This window comes from Geotrypetes seraphini, chromosome 1 (genome assembly GCF_902459505.1).
Source record: "Geotrypetes seraphini chromosome 1, aGeoSer1.1, whole genome shotgun sequence".
NCBI lineage: Eukaryota > Metazoa > Chordata > Amphibia > Gymnophiona > Dermophiidae > Geotrypetes > Geotrypetes seraphini.
This window is the reverse complement of record NC_047084.1, coordinates 38,544,625-38,569,927: the sequence shown is the minus strand read 5'-3', so window position 1 is coordinate 38,569,927 and position 25,303 is coordinate 38,544,625. Positions and strand designations below refer to the sequence as shown.

Here is a 25,303-nt window from a genome sequence, read left to right as displayed (position 1 = left end):
CAGCGGTGGGGGATAATTAAATGGAGCTGGCAGGCAGCGTACCGCAAGTTGAGAAACACTGTATAGTCTACAGGAAAGAGAGAAAGCAATCTTTCTAGGGAGGAAGATTGAGGGGGGCCCAGGTAAGAGAGCAGTTTAGAATCTGTGAATCAAGCCAATACTATCTGAACATATATAAATTCAGAAAAGTTTAGCTTTCAGGATTGCTGTGCTTCAAATCACAAGTATGTGCTGCTCAGGAATTTTCAACTCCCCAGGAAGCAGCTCCTCTCTTAAAGACGATCTTTGCTAGGCACCAGTTTATAAAAACAAGTGTAATCTGTTATGCAAAGTTTATATTTCCTTTGCTTCTCTTTTAACTACAATAAAATGATCTTTGGGCTGTTTTCATTCAGCTATAGCTTATAGTGTTCAGTGTGCCATGCATATGAACATGATCTGTCACATGTGTCATGACAGAAAAAGGTTGAGAACTACTGTGTTAAAACCATTCTAGGCATCTCTGAAGAACATACCAGTATTTCTGTTGTGTTTGAAGTACTACAGTATATATATTACACTTTGAAATTACAACTGATCAAAGAAAAAAGACTGATATAATCAAAATCCTGTTTTGTACCTCAGCTTCCTGCTTCAGTAGGTGAGACCATCATTGTAGTCAATACCTAAATATATCTTTGAAAGAACTTTGAAAAATTTTAGGCTTGATTCACACAGTTAAAGGTCAGAAACAAGGTTGTTGCAGAGAGTTATTTAGGTGGACCAGTGAAATATTTTAATTGCATTGCTACTCTAGAGGGAATAGCATTTAATTAGCCAGTAATATGCATATAATGAAGCATTTGGGGGCTGGTCAGGCTGTGAGCAAGGGAGTACATTCTCTCTCTTATTACAATGTACATGTAAATCTCGTAGAAACCTTTTTGGAAATACCGAGTTGCTCCAATTAATGTTGATTTCAGATTTTAAAAAAAGGGCAAAGAGAACTCCTGAAGCATATTCTAGTAATGATTTAAGTTCAAACTAATAGCAAACATCCAGAAAATGCTAGCCCAAATTTAAATTCTTACATTTTCATTTGGATACTCTTACAAACAGTTTGACCTAGATAAGTCTATATTTTGTCATGGTTTTAGGCCATATATTTGTATCTAGTATGATATTGCAGTGTGAGCAGTGGCCACAGGAAAACACTTTACAATTAGAGCTCCTTTTACAAAGCTGCAGTAGCGATGCTGTCGCAGCTTTGTTAATGGAGCTGTTAATTAGATGCTGCAATACTAATTGCAACCACAGGGTATTAATGTAGCAGGTTACATTGCTATTCATGGATACTCAGTATAGGCCAGTTGGAGGTCCAACATAGGTATGAGCTAAACCAGTGTTTCTCAACTTCTTCAAGCCAAGTACCCACTAAGTCTAACAAATATCAACCGAGTATCCTGCCCCAGACCCACCCAAACTCCGCTCCTGACCCCACCCCCATAATAGTACTAATTGTAATGCAATTTCTTTCATTCATTTTTCATATACACTTCCCCCTCCCAATTCGCGGTTTTAGGACTCACGATTTCGATTATTTGCGATGTCCTAAAACCGAAATCACTCCCACCTCTCTTTCGCCTCCTGAACCTCCCCGGACCTTACCTGCCATTCTAGCGGTCTTTCGGGGCAGGAGCGATCACTTATCCAAAATGGCTGCCGTGAATTCCCATCATAGTATTGAGAGACTATTCGTGGGCTGGCTCTGCCCCTAACCCCCGTGAATATTGAGGGAGGAGTGTACACACAATACAATCTTATTAACAATACATAATGGTAATCACAAAATTAAAAACCACAAAGCACACTGTATGCAGAAAAAATATTAATTATCATTTATATTCATTTTTTTTCAGAGTTCAAAGCAGATGACTTTAAAATATACAATGTCGTCTCAGGAACAGCTACAAAAAATAGACAAATATAGTGCAAACTCTAGACAGCAGATATAAATTCTCAAAACTGACACATTTCACTCACTAAATTGCAAATAAAATAATTTTCTTTATTTTTGTTGTCTGTGATTTGTTGTCTCTGGTTGCACTTCCTTCTGCTGTACATCCAACATTTCTTGCTTTTTGCCTCCTGTATGCTTCTTCTCCTCCACACCTCATTACTTTCCCCATACCAACAATTCTCTCTGTCCCTTCATGATTCCAATTTTTCTTCCTGTCTCCTCCACCCCCTATGGCAACATGTCTCCATTTCTCTCTCACTGTCCATCTGCCTTTCTCTCATTCCCTCCCTTGCTGCAAAGGGAGTGGGAAATGAGAGATATAGGGTTTATCTCGCCCATGCCCTCTACTGCCACATCCAACATTTCTCCCTACCTCATCGCCTGGATCATGTGCAGCATTCTTTTACCACTGTCTACCCAACACCATGCATTTGTCCTTTCACCCCTCTCCAACACATGCCACATCTTTCCCTCCATTCCCTCCACCACTTTGTCCAACATTCCTCCCCCTTGCATCCCTTTCAATCTGCCCCACTGTTCCCCTCTCCATGACCATATCTAATATTTCTCCCTCTCATCTTTCTCTCCCTCTATGCCCAACAATTTTCCTTTCTTCCTTTCCCCATGTGCACCATTTTCTATTCCCCTCTCTCCCTTCTGTGTCCCAAGTTCATGACCCTCCCTTTCTCCTTCCACATGCATCTTTCCCCCTCTTCCTTTTCCCTCCCAGCCATGTGCATCTCCTCTCTCTTTATCCATGTAGAAACATAGAAACATAGAAATAGACGGCAGATAAGGGCCCACGGCCCATCTAGTCTGCCCACCTTAATGTCCCTCCCCTACCTTTGCCCTGTGAAGAGATCCCATGTGCCGATCCCATTTGGCCTTAAAATCAGGCACGCTGCTGGCCTCAATCACCTGTAGTGGAAGACTATTCCAGCGATCAACCACTCTTTCAGTGAAAAAGAATTTCCTGGTGTCACCTCGTAGTTTCCCGCCCCTGATTTTCAACGGATGCCCTCTTGTTGTCGTGGGACCCTTGAAAAAGAAGATATCTTCCTCCGCCTCGATGCGGCCCGTAAGATACTTGAACGTCTCGATCATGTCCCCCCTCTCTCTGCGCTCCTCGAGCGAGTATAGCTTTGTCAAGCCGTTTTTCGTATGGTAGATCCTTGAGTCCCGAGACCATCCGGGTGGCCATTCTTTGCACCGACTCCAGTCTCAGCACATCCTTGCGATAATGCGGCCTCCAGAATTGCACACAGTATTCCAGGTGGGGCCTCACCATGGATCTATACAATGGCATAATGACTTCCGCCTTACGACTGACGAAACCCCTTCGTATGCAGCCCATGATTTGTCTTGCCTTGGACGAAGCCTGCTCCACTTGATTGGCAGACTTCATGTCCTCACTGACGATTACCCCCAAGTCTCGTTCTGCTACCGTTTTTGCTAGGATCTCGCCATTAAGGGTATAAGACTTGCATGGATTCTGGCTGCCCATGCAAGTCTTATACCCTTAATGGCGAGATCCTAGCAAAAACGGTAGCAGAACGAGACTTGGGGGTAATCGTCAGTGAGGACATGAAGTCTGCCAATCAAGTGGAGCAGGCTTCGTCCAAGGCAAGACAAATCATGGGCTGCATACGAAGGGGTTTCGTCAGGAAGTTACTTTGAAAGATCTCTGGCAAATTAACACTCGTATGGAGGGGTTATTAAAATCTGTGGTTCAACAAAATGAAAAATTTTCGCAAGAGGTGATTGAAAAGTTTGCAAACGTTGATTCAAATTTAAAAATTATGGAAAAATCGATTAGAACAACAGAGTCTCAAGTGGTCACACTACAAGCAGTTTCTACAACAGCAGTTAAGGATTTTCATATCACTCATATGAAATTTGAGAAAATGGAGAACTTATACAGAGCAAAAAATCTGCGTCTAGTTAATTTCCCCAAAACACATTTATTATCTCCAGAAATATTGGTTAAAAGATATTTTAAGGAAATTTTGGGGATGATGGACGCAGAAAATTTGTCTCTGACAAATTTGTATTATATCCCTCAGAGGAAAAAAGTTCCCACAGAATTAGGTATAGATCAGTTGGAACAAATTGATTTTGACTTAACTGGATTTTTAGAAGACTCACAGGATATAATCCAAACTAGATCTACACTTCTTATAACTTGTTCTAGAGAGATAGATAAATCCTTGATAATGAAAGCTTATTTTCAGAATAAGCAGACTAAATTTTGTGGAGATAATGTATTGATTTTTCCTGATGTGGCCCAAGCAACACAATTGAGAAGAAAATCCTTTTTGGCTTTGAAATCTAGGGTGTTGGCTTTAGGAGCCACATTTTATTTAAAATTTCCTTGTAAATGCTTGATTAAATTCAAGGAAAATGATTATGTTTATTGGGACTCAACCCAATTAGAACAATTTTTGCAACATCAAGAATCCATTAGTATTTCCTCTGCTACCACATAATTAATTATTTGGAGTTTTGAATTTCTAAACACTAATATGTATTGGTCTATATGATCATGTTTATATGACATTTGTTAGAAAATATAGTACTTGCCCTCCCATAGTTATGAGGACTAGAGGAAGTTATGTGATAGCCTTGTGGTTGATGTATTAATTTCATTTATGTTCCTTACTTTATTATTATGTATATGTAATAATGTTATAAAACTTGAATAAATAAAAAAAAAAAAATTTAAAAAAATGATGATTTCAGCCTCTGAAGGCACTCTATACATTCCAAATTGACTTTGATCTTCTGTTTGGAGAATTCTCCCTTCCCCTCTCCTCGCCTCAACTCAACTTCAGGGCTAGATGCACTAAAGTCTCCACCTAATGATCGTCGCTAAACTAGTTTGGTTTAGCAACCAATCATATTTGCCAACCCAGTGCATAAAATGGCTCACGATGTGGTTTTCCGCATGATCGCTCAGTCTCGACTCAGCCATGCAAATTAAGTAAATGCCATGCAAAGTAGCTGACAGATACGATACACAAAAAATAGTGATCACCTCCACTGATCCAAAAAAACAACAAGTCTGCCTGTTTTGGTCTTTTTTTTTTTTTTTTTCTGTGGGCACAGATGGTATATATGTGTGTGTGTGATATCTGGCCCATTTAAAAAAATATATATATATATGCCATGACGGCTCCCCCTGACGACCCATCCTGGAACGAATGGAGGCAGGAGGGATACCCACTTCTTCCTGCCGCCATGAGGCCCCCTCTAAATCAACACTTCCCCTCCCCTGCTCCCTTAAAAAAAAAAAAAGTCAGGAGGGATGCCCACTCTCTCCTGCCACCGGATGCCCCCAGGCCCCTCCAAACCCTACTTAAACACCACCCCGAGCCTCCTCCATACCCGGAAATTAGTTAACAGGAGGGATACCCAGTCCCTCCTGCTCTGAAAGCCAACCATTTTGCAATGGCGGGCCTGAGGAGTAGGAGGGACTGGGTATCCCTCCTGCTGTCAACTAATTTCCAGGTATAGAGGTGGTATGGGGTGCCAGGGGGCATCTGGTGGCAGGAGGGAGTGAGCATCCCTCCTACCGATTTTATTTTATTCTTTTTAATGCAAGGGAAGGGAGATGCCGGTTACCGTGGGGGGGGGGGGGGGGGGGGGGGGTTATTGTCGCAGTGACAGGAGGGAGTGTAGAAACATAGAAACATAGAAAAAAGCAGCAGAAAAGGGCTATAGCCCACCAAGTCTGCCCATTCCAAGTATCCCCTCCCCTGAATTTACTCCCTTAAAGATCCCACGTGAGTATCCCATTTTCTCTTAAAATCTGTCATGCTGCTGGCCTTTATCACCTTCTGCCTGTATTCTGTTTCCGGGTTGGGTTGGGGGAGGGGTATTTTTTAAAATGGGGTATTTATTGTGCTTGTGTAACACACGCACAATACCTGTGCCTTAGAAAAAAGCTGGGGGGAAGTAACGTCATCGTCCGAGATGGGCGTCTGAACATTCAGCTCCACATGCCCTCCGAGCAAAACTCGTAAGAACCCTTGAATCGAGCGTGTAGTGAGCTCCCACCAACAATTCTTGTTAGGGGAAGGAGAGCTTTTGGTGATTTTTTGCCTGATGACTCACCAATCGTGTAAAATGTGAGATTTCACATTCGGACCTGTGGGGCCTGCATTGCTGACAGGATTCTCTTCTCCGCTTGAGTATGCGCCCACAACTACGTTGGCGGAGATAATAGCAGAGAGCACTCAGCAAGGGGCTCCGGACCCGCTGATGGAAGTACGAGCAATGTTTGTGAATATTCGACGTGAGATGAAAGAACTGCATGGCGAGTTTACCACCCTAGCCGCGGATTTGAGGGGAGAACTCGCGGTGTTAGGCACCCGGGTCGGCGATCTTGAAATGCAAGTAGATGAGCAGCAGGAGGCTATGGACCAACTAGATTTGCGCTGTAAAGATTTTCAGATGCGCAAACTGGTATTTTAAATAAGCTGGAAGACCTGGAAAATCGGAGTCGCTGGACTAACGTAAAAATCTGGGGGCTCCCTGAAGTGCAGGACTGTAAGCTGGTGGTAAGACAAATTGCAGCTATGCTCCTGGGGAAGCAAACGGATGCGACGGCTTCTGAACATATTGCTATAGAGCAGGTGCACAGAGCCCTGGCGGCCCCAAGGGGCAATAAACCAAGAGACATTATAGTGTGCTTTAAAGACTTTAAAGTAAAGGAATTGATTTATCAAACAGCAAAGGGTATGGTAGAGCTTAAGTGGAACACTTTTGATATAGAGATTTACCAAGATCTCTCTGCGGCCACGCTTTGCTATAGGGCGTAACTGCAACCTATGTTGCGCTATCTTATTGAGAAGAAAATTTGTTATTGTTAGTGCCACCCCTTTGCTTTGTTTTACTTAGAAGGTACTTTTAGAATCATAAAGTCTTTGGAGGAGACCATGGAATTATTCCCTGGAATACAATTTGGTGCCTCTACTTCTGAATCTTCCTTTCAACAATCTGAGACCCGCACGAGCCTGAATCTCCCACCGCAACCCCGCTGGCAGCGAGTTCGGAGAGAGGGCGGTTGTTTGAAGAGGCAGTCTGCGGATCGGGAGTCTACTGGAGGCCATGGCACCTGATTATTATAACTTTTTTCGCTGGCTATTCTTGATTTGTTTACCACCTTGGTGGTGATATGCTCTGTGTTGGTCCTGGTTGTTTTTGACAGGACTGAATGGGCATGGGGCAAGTTATTGGTTTGTGTGTTACATTGTTTGACTGTTTACTAATGTGCTTGAGTTGTATTGTTTGTTTCTTCTTGTTGGAGACCATTGCTTATGGGGCATTTTGAGTTTAACTTAGGGGGGGAGGGCATGCGGAGAAGACTCCTTCCTTCGTCTGGTGTTGTGGTACGCGATGTGATAGCAGAGCTTACGCACAGGTTGGAGCTTCTGTGGGTTAGGGGGTGGGATTTGGAAGGTACTGGGAGGTGGGTAGAGGGAGACTTTGCTGGTCGGTTGGGTGAGAGGGGGAAGGAGTTGGGATTGGGGAGTTCTGGGGGAGAGGGACTATGCTGGGGGATTTTGTAGAGTGTCTGCCTGGTTTTTGGTTTTCTTTCTGATCTAATGGGTGATTTGAATTTCTGTCTCTTAATGTTAGGGGGCTCAATGTCCCGATGAAACACCATCTCCTTTATAAGGAGCTGGCGCGTCAAAAGGCTCAAATTGTATTCTTGCAAGAGACCCACCTGCTGCTTAGACATGAGCATGTGTTACGCCCCCTGGGCTTTTCTGGCCTTTATTTTGCTTCTAATCAACAGGCTAAGAGAATGAAGGGGGTTGCTACACTTTTTCACAACAGTTTGAAGGTTCAGGTAACTAAAGAGATCCGAGACACGGAGGGGCGCTATCTTTTGCTATGTGTCTCTATTGCTGGTCAGCTGTATACCCTTTGTAATGTTTATGCTCCCAATATGGGACAAGGGGATTTTTTTTCGCAGCTTGATGAAACCCTGCGGCCTTGTATAGAGGGCTTGCTCTTATTGAGGGGTGATTGTAATTTAGTGTTGGATCCCCATTATGATAGCTCCTCTCGTAGGTCTTCGGTTGCGCTCGCGGATTGTAAAGGCCTGCAGATGTTAATGTTCCACTGGGGGTTACAGAATATTTGGCGGGTTCATCATCCTGGTGAGAGGGAGTATACTTATTCTGATGTGCATAATGTGGATTCTTGTATTAACTATTGGTTAGGAGACAAGGCTTTATGTAGGTCTGTACAACATTGTGAGATTCATACCACTATTTTCACAGACCATGCTGCTTTGAGTTTGAGTCTGCTGGGAGGTGGGAGACCCCGTAAATCTCCTCACTGGAGATTTAATGGTAGTCTTTTGGCAGAACCATCTTCTGTGGAGCGCTGCTTAACTGCTATTACAGACTACCTGGAGTTCAATGATATTAATGACATTCATCCTATTTTGCTGTGGGAAGCACTGAAAGCAGTGCTTCGGGGAAAGGTAATTGCTCTGCAAGCTTATGTTCGGAAGGAGAAAGTTAAATTTGAGCTGGCGAAGAGGCAGGAGCTTCATGATCTGGAGAGGCAGGTGCAGGGGTGGCACAGATCTGCTCAATAAATTGCGTTTAGAATTGAAAAATGTGGAGCTGGCCAGTATTGAGGTGGCATTGCGTCAAACCCGCCAGGAATATTTTGAATTCAGTGATAGAGGCAGTAAATTAGCTCATCGTTTAAAAACTCAGGCCACCAGAAATGATATATTGGGTGTTTTTGATTTCTCTGGTACCTATTGCACTTCTTTAGAAGCTATTGGGAATGCTTTTTTGCAGTTTTATAGTGATCTTTATCAAGCTGATCCTGCCTCTCTAGAACATGAGATAGAGAATTACTTAGACCAGATTCCATTGGAGTCTCTTTCTGAGGGGGAGGCGGCCTGCCTGTCTAGACCTATTACTATTGATGAGGTGGAAAAGGTTATCCATTCTTTGTCCCTAAATACTGCTCCTGGTTTAGATGGGTTTACCAATAAATTTTTGTTGAGTTTTGTTGAGATTTTGAAACTGGTCACTCTGTATTCTGTTATTTTTCTTTATATTTTATCTTGCATTGTGTTTCTTTGGAAAACTATAATAAAGATATTAAAAAAGAAAAAAGCTCCAAAAGCTGAGAGGCAGGAGTTTGCTTTGGGGCTTTCCCTGCTGTTCGGGCTTCCCCAAACTGGCTCTGCGCAGGTGTCAGTCACTCTGAGAGTGACTGGTCAGACGGGATTACAGCAAACCTCCATGCAAATCATTTGCATGGAAACTTGTTGGATCATCAATCGCTGTTCCAGAGTCAGCTAAAAAATCGGCCTACAGCTACTCACATTGTCTTAACAACCATGCTAAGTGCATCTAGCCCTCAGAGTACAGGAAGAACTGCTGCAGACTGAAAAGAAATATCCAGTGATCCAACCTTAATTGAATCTTCTTTTCTACACAAAGTATAAGGCAAATGCATTCTAGCCCTGAAAGAATTGCTGGTTTAATGTGCCCCTCTCCATTCTATATATGTTTAGTCATATGTATAATGAAGGTAACTAAAACAGCTCTGCCATACATTACCTCTTTCTATAACTGGCTGAAAATAGGGAATATTATGTGTAAATGTTGGTCCAATAAGAAAGCAGTCGATAAAACTTTTGTTTGCTGGTGAAATTTCTGTATCTGTTATTTGCTTTCACTTAACAGTTTGTGTGTGGAAGGTTTTCAGAAATTCTTGCTTTTGCTTTCTATTGTCTCCTCGTTGTCGTCGTCGGAGCCGGTTGGACCTATGGACCAGGTGAGTCCCTGGCTCAGGGCACTGGTGATAAAGGGCTCCAAAATCTGTCTTATCTATCTTTACATTTCTAAAGGGATAGGTGCTAAATTGGGATTTTGGCACCTTTTATTATCAGTGCCTTGAGCCAGTACCTCACCTGGTCCAGCAGGAGGGGGACACAAGAAAGAGGGGGAGAAAGTATCGGATCATAGTTTGTGGGAAGGAAGGAGAGTCACCAGACTGCGAGGATGGGGGGAGGTTGGGATTTCCAGTGTAGAGTCTTTCCTGGAAAACCCTGCATCACATAGCTGTAGTATAGGTTCCTCTTTCCCACATGCATAATGAAGCAATTTGTGGATATTTTTTGGGGGGAGGGAAATGCCACGGATTATCTAGAGAGGCCATGTGTATTTATCTTTATTAACAAATTTTCACTATATCTTAAATTTAGCCCTCTGGATTCTTTACATGTATGTTTATGTATGTATGTTTATTCTATTTATTATTACACTAGAAATAAATATTTGGAAAGTATACATTTTAGAAATTGTGTTACATAATGGATTCTCTTTATTAATTAATAATTTTTAAAAACTCTTAAATAGGAAGGTAACTTGAAGAGATATCCTACACCTTATCCAGATGAACTGAAGAATATGGTTAAAACGGTTCAAACGATTGTACATAGACGAAAAGAGGAAGAAACAGCTGAAGAGTCTGTCAAGGATATGAAGCGGAATGAAATTCAGCAAGTTGCAGTAAAAGATGTGGGCGTAAAGGTTAGAGTTTGTTGATGCTCAGTTTACCATGATGATGGCAATTTTATAAAGAGTTTTATGCTAGTATATATCAAGATAACATGTGAAAAAAACCTCTTGTAAAACCATCACCACATATAAGTATGTTCTATGTCAAGTAGACCTGTATGTGCACACAACCTGGGTGCTGATGTGTTTCTTGGAGGATTTTATGTGGACAGTAGGCAAAATCACAAAGTATGCATGTACGTTATGAAATACACATCTACATGTATACCTTAGCTGCATACATTTTCACCAGTTCAATGCTGCTGCTGCTACTACTACCACCACCACCTACTATAGCATTACTAGACGTACCCAGTGCTATACACAAAACACATATGAGATCGTTCTTATTTGACAGAGCTTACGGTCTATTCAAGAGAGACAAACGGGACTAATAAGGAATTATAAGAGTTATTTATTAGGGGAATGATTAAAACATATTGATACTGAAAAGGTGAATAGAGGTTAAGAGATAAAAGCATCCTCAAAAAGATAAGCCCTTAGCCTACATTTGAGTATATCACAGACAGAACTACCAGCTCAGGAAATCTGTTCCAAGCATATGATGCAGCAAGATAAAAGGAAAAGAATCTGGATTTGGTAGTGAAGGAAAAGGGTGCATATAAGAAATACTTATCTAATGAAAGGGAGTATCCAGGGAGGGCCTGTAGGGAACAATAAGAGTTGAGAGATAATGAGGAGCTGCAGAATAAATGCACTTGTAGGCTAGTAAGAGGGGTTTGAACTATACAGTACAGTGGTACCTTGGATTAAGAGCATAATCCGTTCTAGGAGCATGCTTGTAATCCAAAATGCTCGTTTATCAAAACGAGTTTCCCCATAGGAAATAATGGAAACTCGCTTTGATATGTTCCCACCCCCCGAGGCCAGCAGCGCTGCTCTACCCCCCCACCCCCCCCACGAGAACCGGCATTGCTCCCCCTGCGATTCGGCACCCCCCCTCCCCCCCGCGATTCGGCACCCTCCCCCCCCCCCCCCGTTGCTTCTTACTGTCATCTGGGCACCGGCACTGGCATGTCCTGTGCATTGGTGCCGGTGCCCGAAGATCGGCCTCCTCTTCTTGCTGGGCCTTGAGCATCTGTGCATGCTCAAGGCCTGCGAGTTCACGCTCTTTCCGAGATTCTCGGAGAGAACGTGAACTCGCAGGCCTTGAGCATGCGCAGATGCTCAAGGCCCAGCAAGAAGAAAGAAGAGGAGGCCGATCTTCAGGCACCGGCACCAACGCACAGGACATGCCGGTGCCGGTGCCCAGGCCCAGATGACAGTAAGAAGCGACGGTGGGGAGGGTGGCGGATCACGGGGGGCACCGCTCGCAAATTGAGGCACGCTCGGTTTCCGAGGCGCCAATTTTGCGAATGTTTTGCTCGTCTTGCAAAACACTCGCAAACCGAGGTACCACTGTATATGGAAATGGATAGGGAGCTAATGAATGCCCTGATGCACAAAAGGTTTCTTTGCAATCGAAACTTGATTTTAACCAGTTTCTGCAGTAGGGAGGGAGGGAGATAGGTAGGCAGGCAGGCTGGCTTTGGGGGTGGACATAATCTGAAAGGCAGTGGGGGGACATAAGAAGGAGGCACTGGGGGCACTAAGGACACGGGAATGGGGCATTGGGGGCACCATGGACACAGGACAGAGACACTGGGGGCACCATGGACAGAGGCACTGGGGGCACCATGGACACAGGACAGAGGCACTGGGGGCACCATGGACACAGGACAGAGGCACTGGGGGCACTAAGGAAACGGGAAGGAGGCACTGGGGGCACTAAGGACACGGGAAGGAGGCACTGGGAACACCAAGGACACGGGAAGGAGGCACTGGGGGCACTAAGGACACAGGACGGAGGCATTGGGGGCACTAAGGACATGGGAAGCAAGGATGAAGGAAATAGAAAGGGACAATTGTTGGGCCTGAGTGTAGAAAGAAAGAAATGAAAGTCAATTAATAGATGTCCCCTTTTGATGAAAAAAATAAATGGTCACATTACCTCTGACTTACTTTCTCTGCAGCAGAGTCGGCAGCCGCACTGAGGTGCAGGAAGGTCCCGTGATGACTCGTCTGCCGGCTCTGCTCCCGAAGAAGTAAGTTATGTCGGAGGGGGTGGACCTGGCAAACGCAGTCATTGTGGGCCTTTGCCACAACTCCCTGCGTCTGCTGGGTCCACCCCCTCCAACGTAACTTACTTCTTCCAGAGCAGAGCCAGCAGACGAGTCATCGTGGGACCTTCCAGTATGCGGCTGCTGAGTCCGCTTCAGAGCAAGTACGTCGGAATGGGGTGGACTGGCAGCCGGCAGCTACAGTCATCGTGGGACCTTGCTGCATGAAGGGAGAGAAAGGAGCAGGACTGCTGGAATGGAAGAGTGGTGGAGGGAAAGAAAGGTGGGCAGGGTGATATGGAAGGGTGATGCTGATGGAATTGATGTACAGAGAAAGGGGAGAGACATAAGGGGGAAGGATATTGGAGGGAAAGAAAGGGGGCAGATGCTGATTGAAGAGGGGTGGATGACGAGAGAAAGGGCAGACATTGGATGGTAGTGGGGAGCCTATGTTGGATGGAAGTGCAGATGGGAGAGATAAGGGAGCAAATGCAGGAAGGAAATGGGAGGAGAGAAAGAGGGGAGCAGACGCTGGATGGAAGTGGACAGAGAGAGAGGAGAAGGTACTAGATGGAAGAGTTGGAGAAAGAGGGTATATGATGGAAGGAGGGGATAAATAAAAGGAGGGCACATGATGGGGAGAAAAGGATTGAGTTAGGGAAACACTGGAGGGGTGAGGGAAAGAGGTGGCAAGCTTTAGGTAGACAGTAAAAAAGGACATTGATGAGAGGATAGTAAGAACGTAATCTAGATAGATGCAGAAAATAAATTGAAAAGGAAAATGAGGGAAAAAGGGAAAGGGATTGCAGAGGAGAAGTGTGGGAGAGGGAAGGAGAGGAGAGAGATGCCAGACCAATGGGGGTGAAAGGAAAGATGGAAGGGGGAGGCATACAGTTTCTGGAAGGGGTATAAAAGGAGAGAAGATGCCATATAGGGGAAGAGAGACGGCAGACAGTGGATGGAAGGAAGAGAGTTATAAGAAGATGAGGAAAGCAGAAACCACAGAAGACAAAGGTAGAAAAAAATTTTGTATTTATTTATTGCTTTAGGAGATATGTGTCACTGTTTCTGTGGTGCACTGTATGCAGAGTCCAGCTTCTTACTGGTTCAATTTAACCTTTGCCTATGTAGTTCTATTTTATCCCCCTTTTTACAAAATTGTGGAGCGTTTTTTAGTACCAGCCATTGGTGGTAGCAGCTCTGATGCTCAGAATTCTATGAGCGTCAGAGCTGTTATCATCGTGGCTAAAATCCACACTACAGTTTTGTAAAAGAGGGAGGGGTTAGTTTGTGATTACATATTCCATACTAGGCGAAGGTGTTTTCTGTGTTCTGTATGTTTGAAAGACATTGACTGCAGGATTGATCTGTACTAGTCTGGCTTGTTTAGTTTTACAATGGGTGTATTGATGTTGTACTGCTCACTGCAGTATGTAAGATGCTGCCTTTTCCTAGGTACTCATGTGTGACATGTGGCTTGTTACTAAAAATCATGTTTTTCGTACAGATGGGGGATGTCAAAAATGATGGGCCCCGGGTGTCACATATGCTAGGTACGCCACTGCTGATGGGTTATTTCCCCATAGCCGCATGCTGCTGCAGAAGGAATCCACTCCATATTTTTCATTCTGCCTCTGTTGTACTTCACTGGGTTCTCTAGCTCCACCTATAGTTAGTACCTAAGCACTGAGAGCCACACAATATATGTGAAGTAGAGGTACCTGTAGCAACAGGCTTAAACTAACTAGAACAGAAAACTGAGTTGGCAGACCTCAGAAAGTTGAATGTAAAGGGTGAGAACCTGAAGTTCTTTTGCTTTCCTGTTCTTCTGAGGTGGTGATTTTCAGGAATGGCACAGTCTAACATTAACATGGACAAAATGCTTGCAATGTGCATTGCACCTTACATTATTTGGCATAGAACCTCTATAACCTGCATGTTCTAATGCTGAATAAACAGATATCATTCCCACATGTGTATGCTAGATTTCTATGCAAAACCACACATTAGTAATCTTTAGTATTTTCAGAATATGGTCATACATGTGTATAATTATTGTATATTTGTCTACATGGGACTTTTGTTAGACTTCTGAAACGATTCCAATAAAGAGCAAAACAGAAGACAAAGAGAAACATGTGGTAGAAAACTGTGTGCATAAGCCCAATGAAGCAGAAGTTGAGAACAACATTGAAAGTTTACAGATGACTGCACTTGTTGAAGCCTCTGAAAACACAAAAATGGTAATCAACCATGAAGACACGCTTGAGGTATGACATTGTGATTAGCTGAGCATTAGTCCTGGAGAATTGTTTGTTTCACACTAAATTTTCCTCTAAAAAAAAAAAAATCTATGAAACAGTATGAGACTCCTGCTCTGTTGCTATTATAAGTGCTTATTACTGATGATTATTGTAGGCATCTGTGACCGCCCCTACCCCTCTCCACCTTGACCTTCCCAAACAGCCTTCCTCAACCCTTAACCAAATACAATTCAAGAAAACACTAGACTCTAGTCTATTTAATTAAAAGATGCAACTGGAACAGCAGGACTGTATGAATTCACCATAAAATTGCCCCCTCATAGTACTGGCTTAGACAGTTGTCTTGTCAATGTATACCTTGTGGCCCACCAGGATTCCATAGTGTCAGACAGGACACCAGATGGTTGGCAAGTGCTAGTACACCCTAGTCTGTGGATCAGCAACCTATTGTACGTCGCATGCAAGTTTTTTTCTAAATTTATTTACAATGAATGAACACATGATATGACATATTTTCTCTTTCTGCCTTCCCCCCACATTCTCCACCGCATTAAAATTAATACCTTGGCTGGCAGGGATATTCAAGCCCTGCCAGCTGAAGATCTTCTCTACCTAAGCCCCCCATATTATCTGAGCAGCAGGGAAATCAGTAATATGCTTCTAGTTGCTGATGCTGGCACTTGGCAATGTACATGCTCAGTTCATGAATTGAGCATGCATTACCAGCTTCTTCACTGCTCAGATTATACAGAGTGCTTGGGCATCTCTGCCAGCAACATCAACCAAGTGTGCCAATAGAACCTCTTGGCATGCCACAGTTGCTAAATCCTGCTGTAACCACTAGTTCCTGCTCTCTGTCGCCTTGTTTTCAGAGATTAGGAAAGCTGGAGAATTGAGCAACAGTATAATAATGGGTAATTTCAATTACTCATTCTATATCAAGCAATCTATAGAGAGCTACCCCAATACAACCTTCCCCACTAATCACAAGAATAACATACACCTAGATACACACAAATGAAAGAAGTGGAGATAAACCTCAGTTCCGCTTCATTGGTAAAAAAACAAAACCAAACTCCACTTCATCACAAAAAGTTTCTCTCATTCTTGCACTCTTATACTTCACAGCCCAACGACGTTGCAGATGGAAAACCCTCCTAACAAAAACAACAGTCACAGAATAAGTGCAAGTTCATAATCCTGCTGAAGTAAGAAACAGTCATTTAGCTTGCAACTGGTGCTGTCCTGAAACTCCCGCGATGTCCTTCAAAGCATACTCTTGTCCCCGGGACAGCACCAGTTGCAAGGTAAGTGACTGTTTCTTACTTTAGCAGAATTATGAACTTGCACTTATTGTGTGGAGGAGAATAAACAGTGGAGTGCCGCAGGGATGTGTACTGGGACTGATGCCATTTAACTTTTTATAAATGATACGGAAATTGGAACTACGAGTGAGGTGATTAAATTTGCAGAGGACACTAAACTGTTCAAAGTTGTTAAAACGCATGCAGATTGCGAAAAATTGCAGGCAGACCATAGCAAATTGGAAGACTGTGCGTCCAAGTGGCAAATGAAATTTAATGTGGACAAATGCAAAGTGATGCACATTGGGAAGAATAACCCAAATTACAGTTACCAGATGCTAGGGTCCACCTTGGGGGTTAGGTTTCCTCATACTGTCTCCAAAGACACCCAGATCCTTCTCCTGGGCATTAACACCCATTGTGTGGCAGAGGCCAAAAAAGCAAACAAGATGCTAGGAATTATTTAAAGAGGGATGATAACAAGGCTAAGAATGTTACAATTCCTTTGTATGACTCCATGGTGTGACCTCACCTGGAGTGCTGCGTTCAATTCTAGTCTTAGCTCAAGAAAGATATTGCGGCACTAGAAAAAGTTCAAAGAAGAGAGACCAAGATGATAAAGGAGATGGAACTTCTCTTGTATGAGGAAAGACTAAAAAGGTAAGGGCTCTTCTGCTTGGAAAAGAGACAGCTGAGGGGAGATATGATTGAAGTCTACAAAATCCTGAGTGGAGTAGAACGGGTACAAGTGGACAATTGATGAAGTTACAGGGAAATACTTTCAAAACCAATAGGAGGAATTTTTTTTTTCACTCAGAGAATAGTTACCGTATTTTCACGCATATAACGCGCGCGTTATACACGATTTTACAAACCGTGCATAACCATGCGCGTTATACGTGTGAGCGTGTTGTACAAATTTTTTTTTTCATTCTGATCCGGCATTCCCCCTGCGAACCGGTATCCTCCCCCCCCTGCTCGTGTCACCCCCCTCCCCCGCGATCCTACATCCCCCCCAGCACCGCAAAGACAACTCTTACCCGATTGGGCACTGGCACCAGCACCAATGCACAGCATGTGCCAGTGCCCGTGCCCGAAGATCCTCCCTCGTTGGGCTGGGCTGGGCGGTGCGAGAGAGATCCTCCTTCTTCCTGTGCCGGGCTGGACTAGGCTTTGAGCATGCGCAAATGCTCAAAGCCTAGTCCAGCCCAGCACAGGAAGAAGGAGGATCTCTCTCGCACCGCCCAGTCCAGCCCAACCCAATGAGGGAGGATCTTCGGGCACTGGCACATGCTGTGCATTGGTGCTGGTGCCGGTGCCCAATCGGGTAAGAGTTGTCTTTGCGGTGCTGGGGGGGATGTAGGATCGCGGGGGAGGGGGGTGACGCGAGCGGGGGGGGAGGATGCCGGTTCGCAGGGGGAATGCCGGATCAGATTATCTCGGATCAGCGGGGGAGGGGGGGTAACGCGAGCGGGGGGGAGGATGCCGGTTCGGAGTAGGCGGTAGGAGGTTTTAGCATGCAAGGTATACGCGTGTGCACGCTATATTAAAATTTTATTACATAAATTTCTATTCCCTGCGCGCTATACCCGTGTTTGCGTTTTACACGGGTGCGCGGTATATGAGTGAAAATACGGTAAATTCTGGAATGCATTGCCAGAGGTTGTGGTAAGAGTGAATAGCATAGCTGGTTTTAAGAAAGGTTTGGACAATTTCCTGGAGGAAAAGCCCATAGTCTCTTACTGAGAAAGACAAGGGGAAGCTACTGCTTGCCCTGGATCGGTAGCATGGAATATTGCTATACCTTGGGTTTTGGCTAGGTACTAGTGACCTGAATTGGCCACCATGAGAACGGGCTATTAGGCTTGATGGACCATTGGTCTGACCCAGTAAGGCTATTCTTATGTTCTTAAGTTCCTGGAAAAACAGTACTAAATCAGTTACACTCCTTCATTGACAAAGAGCCCTATCCACTTTCTAATTGAGATTCAGGAAATTCCACAGTACAGAAACGGTTCTTCTCAACATTATCAACAACTGCTGGAAACTCATGGATAAGGTCATGATGTCCTAATGTTGCTGCTGAATCTCAATGTGGCGTTCAACACTGTTGACCATCCTCTCCTCATTGTGCGGCTCTTTGAATTTGGAATCTGAGATGATGCGTTACGATGGTTCACCTCTTTCCTGAATAATAAATCCCAAAACATATTGCTCAACGATACCCTATCAAAACCAATCTATTATTCAATTTCTATATTAGACCTGTCCTAGCCCACAAATACTAAATACAGTACAGATTCACTCATTTTCAGATGACATCCAACTATACCTACCACTAGGAGAAACCCGTGATATCCAGATCGTGAAACTGCCTCTTGGAAATCATAATCTGGATGTCTGTCAAGAAATTACAGCTAAACGCTTCCAAAACAGAACTCCTTTGGATCCGCAAAGAACACTGCAACCATGCCTGTCCCTCGCTATGCTAGGACTCTACTACCATAACTGCAAAAGTCATTTTCAGATGACATCCAATTATACCTACCTCTAGGAGAAAACCATGATGCCCAGATTGTGAAACTTCTCAACTGCCTCTTGGAAATCAAAATCTGGATGTCCGTCAACAAATTACAGCTAAATGCCTCAAAAACAGAACTCCTTTGTATCTGCAAAGAACACTGCAACCATGCCCATCCCTTGCTATGCTGGGACTCTACTACTACTGCAAAAAACCAAGCAGAATTCCTTTGGATACACAAAGAACACTGCAACCATGCCTGTCCCTCGCTATGCTGGGACTCTACTATCATAACTGCAAAAGACCAAGCATGCAGCCTAGAAATACTCCTTGACTCCAACCTATCACTTTCCAACCATATCTCTTAGGTGGTATCTTCCTCATTTTACTACTTGTGACAACTCCAGAAAATAAGGAACTACTTTTCTGAATCTGACCCAACCACTCTGTCTATGCCTTAGTCCTCTCCCGTATGGACTACTGCAACGTTCTATTCAATGGTCTCAGGGCACAAAGAACATACATCTCCAAGGTGTACAAAATTTGGTAATCAGACTGCTAAAAAACCTCCATGTCTGTGACACTGTCTCCCAGGCTTTATCATCAGCTTGCTGTCTGCCCTTAGCCAAATGTTGTGTCTTCAAGGGCCTGACGCTAGCATTCAAATCCTTGCATGACATGATGCCAAGCTACATGACAGCCTAGCTTTCCCAGTACATACTAACAGGTACCTCTGCTCCAAGAATGAAATATGCTTCAAAATGCTCCCTGGTCATGCCTTTCAACTGCCAACCGATGTTCTTACTCTCACTTCATACTGAGCCACTGGAATCAACTGCCCCTGTAGATCAGATCCCTTGAAGAAGAACTCAACTTTAGGAAAGCAATAAAAACATACCTCTTCACCTAACTCTCCCGCCATGACTGATGGATCAAACAGAAATGTATATCGGTACTAGATCCTTGGTATATGTTACATTAGGATAAAACTTGTATTGAAGCATCCTGAAGTATAACTATGGTAAATTTAACCTGTAAACTGTATATTATTTTATTTTTTTAATTTATAGACCGCTTAAATCTAAGCGGTTTACAGTAGAACACACTTAATATTAAAACAAACAACATAACTAACTAACGGCGTGAAATCAGTACGGTTCACTCTCATCCTTAACAATTCTCATGGACTCATGATTACAGAGTTGTCTGTTTGATAACAATGTTCCTCTTCATATATCACATGAAAAAGGCATCCACAAATAATTGGGTTTTCAAACATTTCTTAAAGATCTAACGGTCTGTACATAACCTTAATGTCCCTGGAAGCGAATTCCATAATTTTACACCATCTACGGAAAACATGGATTTTTTTAACTAACATAATGAACTCTCTCTTTCTTATCGGTAATTAATTTCATGGCTCCCTCTAACCTCAGGCTTCTTTTTGGTTGTATATTGATATTAGATCCCTAGTATGTATTGAGTTAGGATAAAAATTTGTACTGTAACTATGGTAAATTGTAACCTGTTAATATTATATTATGTATGTTAACCTGTAACCCGTTCTGAGCTCTTTGGGGGAAAAAGGGCTAGAAAACTAACTAGTGATGATAGAAAGTCTAGGCAGTGGCAGTTTGAGTAGCTTGGATAAGAAGGGGAGGCAGGATATTAGTCGATAGTTGGCAGGGCAGTTAGGATCCAGTGAAGGGTTTTTGAAGAGTGATGTAATTATGGCATGTTTTGAAGGCATCGGGGACAGTTGCAGTGAAAAGTAATAAATTGAAGATGTGACAGATAGAAGGGTTGATTGTAAGAGAGAGAACATTGAGTAGAGGTGTAGTAATTGGGTCAGAGGTGCAGGTATTGAATTTGGAAGAGGAGAGAAGATATGCAGTTTCCTCTTCAGTGATTTAGGAAAGAAAGAAGAGGAGACAAGAGCTGTTTGAGGGTGGGCAGGGGGAGGGAGAGATGGCTTGTTTGAGAAGTCAAGGTTAATTTTGTTCCCCTTCTTTTTGTGTTGTTGTTTTTTTTGTTTTTTGTTTTTTTTAGAAAACAGGTCCTCTGTTAATACATGTTTTTTATAGCATCATGGATGCAATATTTTTGCAGCACTTAGCCATATGATGTTACCAGCACAGTTCCAAATAGTCCCGTGGCCTTTAAAGTTTTTCTCAGTTTAGTTATGCTGACTTAGTTCCCTTATTCTATTGGTTCCCTCAATGCAAGATCAGGTGAATTTCCTGAAGTCTTATCTAACCTTCTGTTTTCATGTGCATTTCCTTTTTATAAGTTCTCATACCTTATATTTATATTTTTACTTCTATTTATTTGGTTCATTTAAAAAAAAAAACCATTTTAATTGTCGGCAAAATCACCAGGGTCACATGACCTTCTCTTGGGCTGCTTTAAACTCCTAGGCTGTTCATGGTATTTTTACTTTCATTTTCACTGTGATCAAAACAATAAAGACTGCTAGCAAACGGTAATACGTTTTTTGCCCCTAAATTTTGATCGTAGCTCAATCTTAGTGCTTTAATTATAGCCGTTTGAATGCTGTGTTGTTTTTAAACAGGGTTATCTCGATGTTGCCTTTTTACCCTATGGTTGTTTTCAGCAACGGTACTACATATCAGGTTTTTTCCTCCTCCTTTCCATCTTTGCTGCATGCTTATTTCTCACTGGGCTCTTCCAGTAGTATCTACATGATAAAAGTGCATTGGCCTTCATTTGCTTCTACTGCCATGGATGCTTAATCCATATACATTCACAACTGTCCTTGTGTTCTTCAAATCGGTTTTTAGTTCTCCTTCTGCTACCCTTTCCAATTTCTAATTGTTCTCTCCTTCAAACAGGGACCTGGAACAACATCTTAAGCAACCTAATCCTGAACCCACCCACATACCATTCATTCAGAAAATCACAAAAAAAACCACTTATTCGACAAATTTATCTGATCCTTCAAACTCGCTCTTCGCTTACCTCTTCTTACTCGCCCCCTGTTCCCACCCTACCACCCCACTCCGGTCACTCAACTGTTTCCCACTCCTTCCCAGTTCTTTCTGATCTGATGTAACCTCGCTGTCTTTACAGCATCTCTTGTATACCGTCTTGAACTGAAAAGGTATGACTTGATATAAATAAAACTATATTATTATTATTTGTCACATTGCATATTTGACAACCTACTGGTCTTATTGCCTTAGTATTGATCTGTGTTTATGATGTTCCTTCTGATTGGTTATGTTCCTGCTCCTACAGTTTGGTTTCTTTATGATTCCTTGATGGTTACATCTCATGCTATTTTGTTCCTCTGTATGCTTTATATGCATCAGTATTTGTTTCTATGTTTTAGAATTCTATATCTTATATTTCTTTAAATTTCAATGTTATTTATATGCAATTTATCTCTATGTAACATTTTATGGTTATAATATGTCTCTTATTGTCACATATATCTGGTTTTCTAATTTTATATTTTATTGTATCAACAGATTTGTCATTTGATCTTTATAACTATTTCTTTTATTATTTTTATGTTTTAAGATTATTCGCATATAATTTGTTTTTACTAAAGATTTTATGGTTTTAATATGATCTTTTATATGTTACTATTCTCCAATAGTGTTCCCTGAAGAAGGTGTGTTCTAATATGCCGAAACTGGGATCCTTGTTAGGACCTTTTTGTTTCAAATAAAGACTTCTTTATCGGTTGAAAAATATCCCCCTTGCCTTTTCTTTTTGCTTTTTTTGTATTGTAAGGCAAGGGGCTCTTCTGCCTGTCTGCCATAGAAGTAATCAGCCATACTCTGGGGGAAAGTGATGGAGGGGTTGAAGGTTGGGGCACTTTGAGCAGATAGTTCAGCATGGCAAAGGGATGGAACCGAGTCAGTCAGGTGGGTGTAGTAGTTTTGCAAGTGAAAGAGCAGACTGGAAAGAGGTCAGGAGGAATTTGAAGTGAATGAAGTCAGCATGGGTTTGGGATCTGAGCCAGAGACATTCAGCAGACCTAGCACAGGAGCATAAGTAGCAGATTTTTTGGTTCAGCCAGGGCTGGGGTTTGGTGTTCCTTACAGAACATGGGGTGGGGGAGCCAAGGGTATCTAAAAAAGAGGAGAGAGTGGTATTATAGGAAGAGACAGCTTCATTTACATACTGGTCTTTCATAGTAGTAGAGAAGAGGGCTGAAACAGAGGTGGTAAGAGTGCAGGAATTAATAGCCTGAAGTTTCCTAAACAGATTGGTGGAGATGGCTGGGTCTGACAGGAGGGTGGTGGGTTGTGAAAGTTATTAGATGATGGTCAGAGAGTGGAAGAACTGTGGTGCAGAAATTTGTGATAAAGCATTTAGAGGAAGAGGACAAGATCAAGGCAGTGGCCATTCTGGTGGGTAGGGGATAGTAGAGCATAGTTGAAGACTGAATGAGGACATTAAGGCTAGAAGCATAGAAGTTGGAGGGGTCATCAGCATGAATGTTAACATCACCAAGAATGAAGGAAGGAGATGAGGGTTCAAGAAAGGAGAGCCAGGAGCCAGTCAGTGAGAAAGGAAGAAAGGGACTTATCAGGGGGTCAGTAATTGACCACTATACGGAGGGGAAGAGGAGCAAATAGTCGGATGGAGTGGACTTTGAAGGAAGAAAAGCAGTGGGACTGAGGTGGAAGAAGGAATTGAAATTTACAAGTGGATGAGAATAGCATCTCAACACCACTTCTGCGACTAGCTGGTTGAGGCATATGGGAGAAAAGGTAACCTCCATGACATAGGGCAGCAGCTGAGGCAGAGTCATCAGGGTTGATCCAGGTCTCAGTTAGTGTAAGCAGGTAGAGGGATTGAGAAATAGAGATCATGGATGTAGGCAAGCTTGTTGCAGATGGAGTGGGCATTCCACAGGGCACATGAGAAGGGCAAGGAGGGAGGAGGGGGAACAGAAATAAGATTGATGACATTGTGGTGTGATCCACATAAGTAGATTAATTTGGCATGATTTACCTTTAATAAAACCAAAGCAACTCTGTGGAGTGACGATGTTCCTAAATGGACTTTATTTGAAAGTGTCAAAGTTCCAAAGGTACACTGAAATCATTCACATAAAATAAATTCATCCACATAAAAATAAATTCATCCACATAAAAATAGGTTATCCACATAAAAGCCTTAAAGGACCTAGTCCGCTAGGGATACAGGACCCAACACGGTCCGCGTTTCAACAAAAAGTCTTTTTCAGGGGTCCCTGGGGGTCCTATAAAGGTGAATACGTGGGAAACAATTGTGTGGTGAGCCGGAAGTGAGTCTTAAGCTGTGCCTCTGCTGGGTCAGACCTAAGGTCCATCATGCCCAGCAGTCCGCTCACGCGGCAGCCCATCAGGTCCAGGACCTGTATGCTAGCCCTCTATCTATACCCTTCTAACCCCTTTTCCTTCAGAAAATTGTCCAATCCCTTCTTGAACTCCAATACCGTACCCTGTCCCATCACTCTCTCTGGAAGCACGTTCCAGGTGGCGACCACCTGTTGGGTGAAGAAGAACTTCCTAGCATTGGTTCTGAATCTGTCCCCTTTTAATTTTTCGGAATGCCCTCTCGTTCTTGTAGTTGTCAAAAGTTTGAAGAATCTGTCCTTCTCCACTTTCTCTATGCCTTTCGTGATCTTATAAGTCTCTATCATATCCCCTCTAAGTCTCCGCTTCTCCAGCAAAAAAAGCCCTAGTCTCTCTAATCTTTCAGCGTATGAAAGGTTTTCCATACCTTTTATCAAACATGTCACTCTCTTCTGAATCCTCTCGATTATCGCGATATCCTTCTTTAGGTACGCCGACCAATATTGGACGCAGTACTCCAGATGCAGGTGCACCATACAACGGCAGGATAACTTCGTTCTGCTTGCAATACCCTTCTTGATTATTCCTAGCATTCTATTTGCTTTCTTAGCAGCCGCTGCGCATTGTGCCAACGGCTTCATTGTCATGTCCACTATTACCCCCAAGTCCCTTTCTTGGGAGCTCTCGCTCAATAACAGCCCTCCCATCGTGTAGCTGTACCTCGGGTTTCTGTTTCCTAAGTGTAAGACTTTACATTTCTCTACATTGAACATCAACTGCCATCTCATCCCCCACTCCCCTAGTTTGTTTAGGTCCCTTTGTAAATCTTCGCAGTCCTCTTTAGTCCTAGCCACATTAAATAGCTTGGTGTCATCTGCAAATTTTATTACTTCGCTCTTCGTCCCCGTTTCTAGATCATTTATGAATAATTTGAATAGCAGCAGTCCAAGCACCGACCCCTGCGGAACACTACTCGTGACCTTCCTCCAGTCCAAGAAGTGGCCCTTTACTCCTTCCCTCTGCTTTCTGCCCGCCAACCAATTCCTGATCCATCTGTGTATGTCTCCTTCCACCCCATGGTTCTTTAGTTTCTGAATTAGGCGTTCATGGGGTACCTTGTCAAAGGCTTTTTGGAAGTCTAAGTATACAATGTCTATGGGGTCCCCTTTGTCCATCCGTT

At 43.1% G+C, this 25,303-nt stretch overlaps 1 protein-coding gene across 6 annotated transcripts in view; it reads left to right on the top strand.

Moving 5' to 3' along the window:
• The window catches only part of ERBIN (erbb2 interacting protein), a 516,286-nt gene that overhangs the window by 362,205 nt on the left and 128,778 nt on the right, over positions 1 to 25,303 (top strand). For all 6 annotated transcript variants that reach the window (XM_033930041.1, XM_033930031.1, XM_033930056.1 and 3 more), the window contains 2 exons: positions 10,399 to 10,572; positions 14,807 to 14,989. In XM_033930041.1, the coding sequence (XP_033785932.1) occupies positions 10,399 to 10,572; positions 14,807 to 14,989 (357 nt within the window). The remainder of the gene's footprint in view (positions 1 to 10,398; positions 10,573 to 14,806; positions 14,990 to 25,303) is intronic.